This window comes from Glycine soja, chromosome 2 (assembly GCF_004193775.1).
Source record: "Glycine soja cultivar W05 chromosome 2, ASM419377v2, whole genome shotgun sequence".
Classification (NCBI taxonomy): Eukaryota; Viridiplantae; Streptophyta; class Magnoliopsida; order Fabales; family Fabaceae; genus Glycine; species Glycine soja.
Genome location: NC_041003.1, coordinates 50,012,433 through 50,024,855, shown reverse-complemented (window position 1 = coordinate 50,024,855; position 12,423 = coordinate 50,012,433). Strand labels below are relative to the sequence as shown.

The 12,423-nt window shown below is 36.7% G+C and overlaps 2 protein-coding genes across 2 annotated transcripts; both read right to left on the bottom strand.

Annotated features, from left to right (window-relative positions):
* Window positions 1-1,331: 1,331 nt before the first annotated feature.
* LOC114403348 (cytochrome c oxidase assembly protein COX15-like) lies at window positions 1,332-4,418 on the bottom strand. The gene is made up of 7 exons (XM_028366265.1): window positions 4,093-4,418; window positions 3,568-3,869; window positions 2,886-3,111; window positions 2,551-2,796; window positions 2,330-2,440; window positions 2,076-2,207; window positions 1,332-1,772 (listed from the first exon to the last, which is right to left on the bottom strand). Exons 1-7 carry the CDS (start codon window positions 4,270-4,272, stop codon window positions 1,602-1,604), a joined length of 1,368 nt encoding a protein of 455 aa, XP_028222066.1. The 5' UTR covers window positions 4,273-4,418; the 3' UTR covers window positions 1,332-1,601.
* A 1,272-nt stretch (window positions 4,419-5,690) lies between these two features.
* On the bottom strand, window positions 5,691-9,829 carry LOC114403343 (probable galactinol--sucrose galactosyltransferase 1). The gene is made up of 13 exons (XM_028366252.1): window positions 9,469-9,829; window positions 9,054-9,304; window positions 8,851-8,941; window positions 8,628-8,676; window positions 8,425-8,516; window positions 8,233-8,340; window positions 7,998-8,132; window positions 7,497-7,907; window positions 7,255-7,396; window positions 7,094-7,161; window positions 6,873-7,007; window positions 6,501-6,718; window positions 5,691-6,403 (listed from the first exon to the last, which is right to left on the bottom strand). Exons 1-13 carry the CDS (start codon window positions 9,657-9,659, stop codon window positions 6,027-6,029), a joined length of 2,268 nt encoding a protein of 755 aa, XP_028222053.1. The 5' UTR covers window positions 9,660-9,829; the 3' UTR covers window positions 5,691-6,026.
* Window positions 9,830-12,423: the final 2,594 nt, after the last annotated feature.

Genomic DNA, 12,423 nt, shown 5'->3' with positions numbered 1-12,423 from the left:
ATCTTAAAATACAATTTCTTGAACTTCATGATATATTTTATTTAAATATTTTTAATTCAAATTAAGTTTTAACAAATATTATTTTTCTCTCTCACACACACGACAACAAAAAAACTCCTTATTCTATTGCTGACACGGATGTTTTTTTTTTTTTGGTAAAAGAGATAAGCAATGATCCAAGGCTGTTGTTTCCTACACCCCAAAAAGTGTTTCCTGTACCTTTTTGGAATGTTTTTCTTTTACCTTCGGGATTGTTCAATTGGGAAGCCAAAAATGGTGCTGGAAGCAAAAACCCTGATCCAATTCTTGCTCATTATCAGAATTGGGCCCTACCACTGCTTCTCTCCTGGACCCACTTTCTTTCTTCTGGGGTAAACCCTCTATATGATGGACTTCTTTGGGGTTAAGTCTAGCATTCGATCCAATTCATGATCATTATCAGAATTGGGCCCAAGGGCCCTATCAAAACCAAATACATGGTAAAAAATAATAGTCACAGATTCTGTCATCTTAAAATGATATATAAGACACAATTTTGAATGTTGGCAGTGAGATACTGGCTGAGACTGTAGGAGATCTCGTTATAGCAGCAGGTTTGTGTTATGATTTTTTCTTTCTTTCTAAATGATGTTAATTTTGTTATTCTGACAAGTGACAATGATCATTGTCATCTAAGGATTGGGGAGGCTGTTGACCATTTCATGAACATTGTTTGGAGAAGTAAATTTTGCAGCCAATTCATAATAAGTTAAACATGATTGTTGCACCCATGCTTCTTTTTCTCCCATACGGTCATATGTTCCAATATACTATTATAAATTTTAACCTTAACTAGTTTAATTTATTATTTTTGTTGTCTTTTCCCTTTTCCAGTTGCTTAGAAATTCCTATTCCAAATGGCATTACATTCAATGATGAAATTGGCCTTGATGACGAGGCTCACGTGTTCTCTGTGATGTTAATGTTGCTTTTATGGTATTTGAAGGCCAATTTAGACTCTCCATTAGCATAAATTTGTGCTGAATAAGATGTTGAACTTGTGATAAAAAATTTGCGTCCTATGCCCATAGACGAAAGCTGTTTTGTGGGATTAGTCATTGCCTGTTAGATCTCATACCTGGTGTCTTCTGCATCATTTTAAGATTTCTAAATAGTGACAATGCTGTAAAGATATTGTGGTATTGAACTCTGTGTTGTGAGCTTGAATGATTTGGTCAGTTATAGGTCTGAATAAACCAACCCCAAGTGTTTAGCTGCTTCATTTTCAAAATATTCATTTAAGGTAGCCTCCACAGCTCCACCCTGGAAAAACCTTGGATATCATGTTAACAGATCAGTTAAATTACAATTTTTTTATTCTCTTCATCCAATCACATGTTATAATTTCTGATAATATGTATCTGCTCATTACATAATCAACAGAACAGTTGCATCATCATGAATTTTCATGCTTCAAATGTACAAAACAAATACAGAAGATTCCAACAGTGGAAAATTGGAGAAGGAGCTCAACGCAAAATTTAGCATGGAAAAAATAATAGCCACAGATTTTGTCAACTTAAAAGGCCTAATCCTTGATGCAATATAATATCGGGAAACAATTAGTGTGCTTTTCCAACTTGAGGCAGAGATTTGAGAAGGGACAAAGACGGTCTTCGAACCGTGTGATTAAGAAGTAACATAAATGTCAGAAGTGTCAAGGCTCCAGCCTGATGTGCAGTGCCCAGTGAAACAGGTACATATGAAAGAAGCGTTGAAATTCCTAAGGTGACCTGAAACCATGCAAAATTAATTACATTATACTTGATGACAACAGCCTCTGGGAAATCATATACTAGACTACTAACAAAAACAAATACCATAAAGTCTTTCTTCTTATTTCTATTTTATCTATGTATTATCATCATCTTCATTTAGTTGAAGAATCAGACAAAAACACGTCAAGTAACAGGTCTGAGTATTCACAGCTCGACAAAGGAGGCAATATATCGAAAGGCAGAGAACTAGCTAGAAACAACAATACAAAATGATAATTATTACTGTAAAGTATATAAAAGTGGAAATGAAATTATGACCTGAAGAGTTGCCATGCCAACAGCACCTCCAATCACAGATCGTACTGCAGGATGTATCTCCAGCTTTCTTGTTGACCACCATAAAATGCTCACAGAAATCAGAGTTGCAGTTGCAAGTATACGGTGATCAAGCTGTTAAGAGCAATGCAAAACACCAATTAGAACTTCATGTTGTTAAAACTTTGGCCACCAAACCACACTTATGAGGATATTACTATTTAAACTTTTCAGAGATATCGGCATGGATTAATTACCTGCACAGTTGCCGTATTCTCAAAGAAATTTCGGATCAGAGGCTTCATTTCAAAAATGTCTCCTGGTATCCATGTATCACCCATCTTTGGGAAAGTATTAAAAGCATGCCCCTGGCAATCAACATGTGAGCAGAATGATGATCTTTATCCTCACCAAAGGCTCAATTATCATTTCAAGTATAAATATGAAAGGCAAGAAACTATGAAATAAGAGAACATACAGCATCATTTCCAGCAACGAATGCACCAGAGACTGCAGTAAGACCAACAAGTATGCTGATAGGCAATGCAAGTCTCCTCACTTTAGCTGCCCCACGAACCCATGTTAGTGATTCAGCTGGTGGTTCAGGCATAACAACAGAAAGTGCAGTCCAAAAGAGGCCACAGTAAATAGCAAATGCTGATGTAAGATGAGCTGCAAGACGATAAGGGCTTACCCTTGGCTGAGAATATTCAGATGGTGGTTCCTAAAGAAAGAAAATGTTATTAGAATCTGACAGGGAAGGTCAATTTAACTTCAAATAAAGAGAGGAATTTATTTTATTTATGTTCCAACCTCTAAACCACTTTTGACCATCCACCAACCAATGAGACCCTGCCCAGCACCCAGGGCAAACAGAGCAGAGAGTCTCAGTCCCAATCTCAAGGTAATATACCCCTTATGAAGAAAATATGAATATGGCAAAGCAAACATAACTCCTAGTGCCCTTCCCCACATACGATGTGCATATTCCATCCAATATATGAATTTGAATTCTTCAATCTTCATGCCTCTGTTAACACTGCAACAAGGGCAAAACTAATTATCATCATAACATTCAAAAGAACTAATAAGCTCTTTCAGAATGAGTGTCAAGTGTTGACTCACTTCCAGTTAATTAATCCCTTGTTTTTCATGTAATAAATACTACAAATTGTAGATTGTAATTGGAACTTGAAAGATAAAACAAGCTTGTCCATTGGCAAAGTTACAGAAGGCCAATTTAAAAAATTGATCTATTCAGTCAATTATTCTTCACCATCATTTTTAATTATCTAAGTTTCATTGTTTGATTTTAACATTAGCAATTAGTCAGTCAAGTTCAAGAGGACTTATTTACATGTGTTAAGGAATATGTATCTTTTTCTCCCAGAAAAAAAATAAGTCCCTTGATGCATTTCATAAGTTAATGGAAAATAAAAGGTGTAGAAGAAATGCATTTAAAGGTGATAAGCCATAGCAAGTGTTTGCAGTTTACCGCTTGAACTCAGGTGACTGCTTATATTTGTCAAACTCTTGCAACCATTCTTCATCCGAGAAAGGAGGGAGAGTACCGGTGAATTTCCATTCAGTCATTGAAAGACCAGATCGGGTGAGTCTTGTTAAACCCCCGAGCACCACCATGCTGAACACCCATGCCGCTGACCCAAAGAGCCATATTCCAACCAATTTCTGAGCACGAGAACCCCCACTCACTAGCAGCTTTAATCCCTCCTCCTTTTGTTCAGCAGAGACCATCTTAGAAAAGTTCCTCATTTGTGGCACATGAACATGATGACCCTAAATAAAAAGCATCATTTCCTCATAACTAACTAATCATTCACACTCACATAATAGCATCATCAGGGACAGGGAGGGATTCAAAAAGAACAAGAGAATGGCAGGGAGTGATTGTGAATATATAAAAAGTAAAGGAACAGATCATGACCCCATAAGATCATACAAGTTTAAAAGGGATAAAAATTGAAAATTGAAGAGTACCCAGATGAGAAAGTGAGGTAACCTTGGGGATTAGTTGGGATCGGAAAGCATGAAAGCAATGGGTGGAGACGGGAGGGGATAAGAACTTGAAAGGTGTTGAAGAAGAAGAATAAGAGAAAGGCGTTCCTCTCAGCTTGTGAAATCCGCCGCAAGCTTCTTTGCCGCGCCTCAACACTGACCACACCGTTCCCCTCCCAAACATCTCTCTCTCTCTCTCTCTCTCTCCTGTAATGCAACTTTGAGTTCAGGGTTTAACCAAGGTTTTGTTTTGCCCAAGACGCTTATTTCTACCACCTTTCGTAGGCCTAACCATTGTATTGAAACTCAAATATTATTCATATAATTTTTACACCTTTTAATTTCATTGTTGTACAAATCAATATAAATATAATTTCTCAAATAATAATTATATAAATAAAACACAAACTGGTTGTGGCCGCCTGTGGGCGGTAGGCGCTACCTGTGGGCTGTGGCTGTTGCCTTCTTTTCACTTTTTTTTTTTAAAAAAAAAAAATACATACTACAGTGTTCTTGGTTTTGGAATTCGGTCAGGAAGCACTTGATTGGTATTAGCTTTTCAGCTTCCAAACATGCTATTCATTTCATTACTTAATATAAGCACCGATTTCAATTTAGTACCATAACTTTATCTAAAGTTTATCGCAGACTTCTTAAAAAATTATCATTTATCTTTTGAAGGAGCTTATTAATGAATTTTTTGGGATAGATTTTGGAGACTTTGCATCAAATTTTTGTGTGTAAAGGATTAGCAAAAAGCCCAACAAGGAAACTCCTAGACTATTGCTAATAAACTCGGCACTAGTCACTTGACAATGTTTAAAATGTGATTGATGGCATTTCTAGTGAATCACTTTATCATTGTGTAGTAGGGATCTCATGTCACAGAGAAAAAAAAAATGCACTCATTTGGTGGTCTATCGGGTGGTGCTCAAAAGGCCAAAAGCATGTCCTTGCCTTGCATTTGGTCTCTTAATCTTGGTACTGGACTTCTGTTTTCTTTCACAGGTGCAAGAATGAAGATTGGAGACAAAAAGCTCTTTCATTTTTTTCTGTTATTTTTTGCTGGTGTCCATCAAGCTATATCTGAAAAAAGAATGGATTGTTTCTAGAATTAATGAATTTAGGTTGGGGATAAAATGGTTTGCTAAGCATAGTTAAGGCCTAATTTTATTAGTAATTCTTTCATTCTTTAATTTATATACTTTTACTCTAGACTCATGCCATCATTTTGTGAAGCTGGAATTCCTAGGGAGTGCTATAATCATTGAATCTATAAGTTTCAATACTTGCTTGCATATACATCAGGTTTACTTATTCGGTGCTTTGGTTAACATTTGTCTCCTGCAGAGTCCTCAGGTTTGTTCTGAAGTACTTGTTGGATTAAGAGGATTCATTCAGAGTCCTAGACCAATCCAACAAGGACCTGCTCTCAATGTGGGTTTCTCAGTAACTGCTTTCCATGAGAGCATATCAGCATAGGAGTTCCATACTTGCAGAAACGCCTTGAGTAATATTTGCAGTGGAGCATAAAAAAATTGAAGACATGTAATATTTGAATTTATCAAATCAATCAGTTCTCCATTTGAAGGATATGCGGGCTAATCAGAATGCATTTCTATCTGTATATTTCTTTTCTAACTTAACGAAACTACAATGAACTTTGTAGAAATGAGGCATAATGAAACTAAGAGCAACCAATTCATACTGTATGGGGAACGATCCGAAGACTGCATTTACATTCTGCTCAAGTATATCACAAGAAATACGTAGAGAACTTAGTACTATGTATTCATTGCTTCTGGTTATTCCTTACAGGGAACTTCTAACATTTCCTGCTATTGGTCTACATACACTCATCATATTGTTACGAACTATGAATACACACTATCAAGTCCATAACCATAAACCCCTTCATCTAGAGACAAAGTATTTGATTCAAAAATCAATAGAAATGCTCCATTGGTATAACTCTTTCTCGGGTACTCTCAAATCAATAGTCACCAATCCAGATTCTTCCTCATACTTGAATTCTACCTCTTCTAAATCAACTGTTATCAACTTAGGCCGAGCTGATGAATAAGCACCAAATTGGCCACAACCGCGAACTTTTACGGCTACATTTGTACTTTCATTAGATCCCCAACTAAACTCTTTGACAGCCCCTCCTGAATTGAACATCTTTATTAAACCAATAGGAGAAAATTTGACACCATTGCTCAATTCCTTCACGGGAACTATTGTGAAAACTTCATATTCTCTGGTTTTCAAGGTAACTGGGATGGATGCATCCTTTGGAAGGTAAACCACTTCTCCTGCCAATTGATATAATAAAATGACCATTACACAAAAGAAAATTTAGGTTAACTTTTGTAATATTCGTAAGTGTCGTGTCAAGCCAAAAAAACATACCACCAAGGTGGGAATAAATAATGGCATCTCCTGTCCATTTATCATCTACTATCCTGGATAAATAGTCAACATCTTTAGCTCTAACGACACCTGTGACAGTGCCCGGATTCTCATCGTGGATAAGGTTCTTCTTGTCAACTTTGCACCACCCAGCTCCTTGGCAATTGAATACCGCAATAACTCCAGAAAAATCATTCATGTTCCAAATCTTCAGAAGACTGCAAAAGCAGCAGGAGGAGTTAAGTAAAATACAAATATAAAAAAGCATGCATACTACATTTCGTAGTAGAGTGTAAAGAGTAAGATACTACATCAACTCGTCAAGTATATAACTATATTATATAGGTAGCCAAATCATTTTGGATTCTTTACCTCTTTCCATCTCTGGCAGGATCGGTAAATAAGCAATCCTTTGTTGGTCTTCCTGGAAGTTTAGCCCTTAATATAGAACCATCAGGTAGTGCAAGCTTCTTCAAAAGATCAAAGTCATGGTGTCCGGGCTTGTCACTGCACAATATAACAACATCCGAAGGTAAGATATCTTTTATCAAATTAAAAAAGCATTGAAAAAAAAAGTTACAATCTCTACTCACCTGACATAAATTGGACATCCTCCTACAGCTCGTGCCGCACCATGATATTCAGCCATTGGATGTAAGCTCTACATATTGCACAAGAAGTTAATTAGCTCCTGCAGAAGTAAGTACATTTTTTTTTTCATGAAAAAAGAAGGATCATGTAATTGATGACTTACATGAAACATATCCCAGTCTGGCTGCATAAATTCACCAAGGAAAATAGTATTGTAAGCCACTGATGCAATGTGAATCGTGTGGGATGCAGGGTCTCTTGGCCAGAAGTCATCTGATGCCCTAATAACAGCTGAACGCTTGGCGCTACACAAGTAAATTCATAAAGAAAATCATCATCATTAATAAATAAATCTAGAGTAATGTTAATAAAAGCATTCACTGAAGTTTTATAAGCAATCCATACCTGTATAATCCATCAGTGTTGTGACTCATGCAACAAATGATTCCGTTGTCAGGGAAGTTCCTAGCAATTGATGCCTCCAATGCCTGGTGGTATTTCCTTGCAAGTTTCACCCTCCCACCATGTCCTGCTCCAAGAGTTTCAAGGATATTCTGAACATCAACTTTGACACCATCAATACCAGAAGATGCCAAATATGAGTGGAGTTCATCATAAAAGTGAAAAACTTTCTCAGGATTCACAAGGCCAAGCCCATTGATGGCAATTGTTGTCAAAGCTTCATCTGGTTGATTAGACTCAACTCCAGGAGATGAGACAGGGAAGACCATCTTTGACTCGTAGTGCTCCATGCCCGGAACCCCGGGTCTAACACCACCCCAATATCCTGTTATTGCATGCCACACATATACATGCCTGGGGAAGATTTTACAAAGATCATGAGTACTATTTGTGAACTGAATATCTTATGGAGAAATAGAAACAATAAAATGAAAATGGCAATACTTTATATTATGCTCTAGTTTGATTTGATTGGTAATATGACCAAGTCCCAAAGCTGGGTCCTCTACCCGTTGACCTTCTTTGCCATCTTTCTGGAATTTGTGATTCTCTTTGATGTTAGTTAAGCGATTTGCAAAGCTGTTGGACAAGAAAGCAAAAAAAAAAAATGGACTTATTCAACAATGTAAAATGGATGGAATTACAATCTGATAATGAAACTTAGAAAAGAAGTACCCACTTGGCTGAACTATCAGATTTCCACTCAACACCATTGGGGTCCATGCCAACAGATTGCCATCCATCATCAATTATAACAAACTTAGCAGGAATTCCACCTTTCTCGAAGCTGCATAAAATAAAATAAAAATGCAAGAGTCAAATTAATGTGTATGTGATGCATATATCATAAGTCCTTGGAAAGAAGTACCACCTCTGTAATCCTTGCTTCACATTCTCTGAAGTGACATTAGTGTAGAAAGCATCCCATGTACACCATCCAAACCAGTTCAACATATCTGGCATCTGAATATAATTGGGGGGGAGTAAAAATTAGAGGTAGTGAACTTTAAGATGCTGTGCTCAGAAATAAGAGTGTCTATGGAATTTCCATTTTGGGAGGGTGAAGCAATCTACCTTCTTTCGCTCGCGATGTGCAAAGGTCTGTAAGTGTTTCTCAACAGTCCTAAACAAAATTACAAAAAAGTAAAATAAATTCAATAACTTGAGTTGTTATGTTAAAACAAAAGTGTAGTTATGTTAAAACAAATATATTACTTCAGAAGATTAAAGTTTAAAGCTGGATCCTGATAGTAATAAACAGACTTTGAAACTCAATCTTTGAAAGGTTGTAACTCACTTGACAGAATTTGTTATGACTTCAAAAGGGTCGGACCCAGCCCCAATATAAACCAAATGAGTCCCATCAAATTCCTCCACAGCAGGACAACCTGCAATAATATACAAATTTCATCACTTTGCACAACAGCAACAAAAAAATCACCACATATATGTGAATAAAGTAATGAATGTTTTTTTTTTCTTCTTCTGAAGATCACATACCACTTTCCACACAGATTTCAATCTCGTTTTGATCATTCCCCTGAAGAACTGCTCTGAAATCTCCTTCGAGAAGGGGTAAGAAAACTGCATAGGTAGCAGCACCTTGGTCTTCTCCTCCTTCAGTATCAGAGCCACTGTGTGCTTCAACAAGCAAGAACTGCGTCTCAATGGGGATTTCTTGTCCGCAAGTGCCCATTCTCTGCGTCATCCACCACATCTTGAACCGGAAGACACACATAAATCTCAGCCCCCTGAAATAAAACAAGCATCATCCTAAATATTACATTTACTATGCAGCAACACACATCTAAAGTAATCAAGTTCATGCACGTGCAGTTCCTGATTGTGACAAGCAACAAGAAAAGATAGAGAGAGAAAATTGAAAAGAGAAAAGTGAAGAGTATGCAATACATACTGAAGCTTGCCAATTGGGAAGACTGTGCGGCTACCCTTGTGATGGGATTGAACCCCGATGAATGCCCCATTGAGCAAAGCACCACCACGTGCAGGGGTAAGAAGAACCTTGTCATGGACATGGCTCAGCACTTTGTACCCCAACACCATCAAGTTCCCATCTGCAACAGATATTCCTGACCCTACAGTCATCTTTGATCAACCTCGCTACTGTTAATCAAATCCAAACTAAACTGCACTGCAGGGGAAGGAAAGGGAAGGCTATTTATAGCAACAGCCAACAGGATAATCACAATACCACGTATGTCAGCTGTGTGCCCAGTTTGTTAGGAACTATATTGTCATTATTGATCCATTATTTATGAATTATCAACTCCATGCTATCAATCTAGCCGCCACTCATGTGGATCTATGTTATATTACACATTTTTTTACTATTAAATTTTTAGATATTCTGACACAAACAATTATATACTTTGGATGTGGCCTTTTCTCAGTTGTCTGTTACATTTTGTCTTTTGAGACGTTCAAAAGCTTAAGGACATTGCAATCAAACATCTTTCAAGTTTCAATGACCATTTTTTTTCCATTATTTAAACAGTGCACTAATTATATTACTCGTTTCTTATTTATTAAAGATTCGGATTACAAATTTCTTAAAATATAATTGTAAATTCTTTATGTGTAAATAATGCAGTGCTATCTTTTTTATGAATAAACTTAAATAAATAAATTTACGATAGTTATTCTCCCTAAAGGAAAAAAACACTTCATTGGCACACGTGAAAGTACAGCAAATTGTTTGTGGAGCCCACAATAATGATATTTGAGATTTGAGAGTCGTTGATTGGCGGAGTGGATATGATAAGGCCATTGAGGTGCATAAGATTATGGAGTGATGCAAGGGCGAAGCAGCGTATCACTATCGGGTGAAGAAAAAAATCTATGCTTCGTGAGTCGTGAAATGACCTACGTGGCATATACGTGATGCCTTTATGAAGAAAAATCGTTTTTATCCGGTAATCGGGTGAAAGGTGATGAATGATCCACTACGGCGAATGCACACGTGACCCTATGGAGTGGCGTCGGTTTCTCTGATATTTATGCTGCAATTTGAGTTGAGCCTCTGCTGTGCATGCATTTCACTTCCATTCATTCAATGTCTTTGCAGTTTGCATGTTACATTGATTTCTTTTATGCAACATGTTTGATTGATTAAACAAATAAAAATAAGAAAAAATGGATTATGAATTTACAATGTAAAGTAGTACTAGTAAAATGGATCCTTTTCTCCCTTGTTTCATACTCTTGAACTAAAATTATTTAATTTCAACCATTCATTTATAACATGAGTTAATCAACGGCTGATCGAACAAAAGTGGAGGATCGGTCCTCCACATTCCACAAGCCAAAATAAAACTGTGGAGGAAGTTATCCGCTCCGTTGAGTTCAGGAAAAAAAAATCATTAAACTAAATCTTCACTGGTTACTACAAGTCAAGATGTATTTGAAATTTACATATAAAAAATGTTGTTTCTCTCTTAATATTCCTAATCCGTATTTATCACTTGTCCTCAACTTATTTTCAACGACGTATCCCCAACCCTACCCTTGTGATTTCTTCCCACTTGCACTGTCACAACATTACTAAAGAGGGATCGAGAAGACATCCGTTTACGTACAATTAAGTATATATTCTTAAAATAAAAAAGTTCTAAATTTAAAATAGATGTCACTTCATTAGTAAAGTGGATAAATTAATACACACATGTTATGCTATCATTTATCTACATGAGATGGATACTCGGACCCTTGCATTATTAAGGCACCAGAACAATCACCTTCGCAAAATATATATTTTTGCTTTATAATATATATATATATATATATATATATATATATATATATATATATATATATATATATATATATATATATATATATATATACTGACTAGATTCCCAAAACAAAGAAAGAGAAACGAACAAACTAGATTTCCATAACAATCACATGTTTTTTTAGGGAAATGACTTACTGCATTTCATTCGTAATAAGAGAAAAGATATAATTGGAAATATGCTCATAAACATGGTGATTAGCATGGAACCCTAGATGTCCTAACTAGTGTGTGAGTACCTTAGTTGGTTTGCCTCCTAATGAAACTCACCCTTTGGTTGAGAGAAAGTAAGTTTTTACATTTGTAAGAATAGAGTAAAATTCCAAGGACCCTTTTAATCTAATTTTCATCGCATTCGCCACGACTTTGCAGTCAGTTTCAATGAAAACATTGTTGGATTACAGTTGTGTGATCCATAGAAGTGCTTTCATGAGTGCCCTAGCTTCAGCTTCACGTGGCTTTGACTTTCCACTTTGTGCAACAGATTTTGCCTTTACAAAGAATCCATTGTGGTCTCTAATCAAGATACTCGCTCCAAAAGAACCGCAATCTGTGAATACAACTGCATCTACATTGACTTTGAGGGAGTTATAGGTCGGCCTTACCCATCGAAATGGAGTTGAATTCTCATCATTTTGGTTATGGATTTGCAGATTCTGATGCTTGTGGACCATGTTCCATTCCTCGAGAAATTATTGTGCGTGTGTGACTGATATTGTAGGCGGTGGGTCTTTGTTCTCCTAGATTTTTCATTTCGCCGCTTCCAGATGCACCAAAGTGTAAGCGAAAATGTATGTTTGGGATCTAATGGTAGGGTGTTCAGTAGATTTGAGATGAGCTCCAATACAGATTCGGCTTCATGCATGCAATTAGAAACTTGAGTACAAAGACCTGCAATTTCCCAGACCTTCTTGGCCTGCTCACACCCGAAAAAAATATGCCATTCATTCTCAGGATTTCTTTTGCAGTAGCTGCAGAAGACAAGGCAAGTGACTCCTTTTGATTGTAGTCGAACCCGAATGGGGAGACATGAACGGAGTGATCGCCACAGGAAGTGTT

Coding starts and splice junctions, on each gene's coding strand:
- LOC114403348 (XM_028366265.1), bottom strand. CDS start 4,272: ATGTTTGGGAGGGGAACGGTGTGGTCAGTGTTGAGGCGCGGCAAAGAA. Junction 3,870..4,092: donor GATCCCAACTAATCCCCAAG/GTTACCTCACTT, acceptor CTTTTTATTTAG/GGTCATCATGTTCATGTGCC. Junction 1,773..2,075: donor TTGGCATGGCAACTCTTCAG/GTCATAATTTCA, acceptor GCATGGTTTCAG/GTCACCTTAGGAATTTCAAC.
- LOC114403343 (XM_028366252.1), bottom strand. CDS start 9,659: ATGACTGTAGGGTCAGGAATATCTGTTGCAGATGGGAACTTGATGGTG. Junction 8,133..8,232: donor AAATCTGATAGTTCAGCCAA/GTGGGTACTTCT, acceptor CTTGTCCAACAG/CTTTGCAAATCGCTTAACTA. Junction 7,162..7,254: donor CAGACTGGGATATGTTTCAT/GTAAGTCATCAA, acceptor TGCAATATGTAG/AGCTTACATCCAATGGCTGA.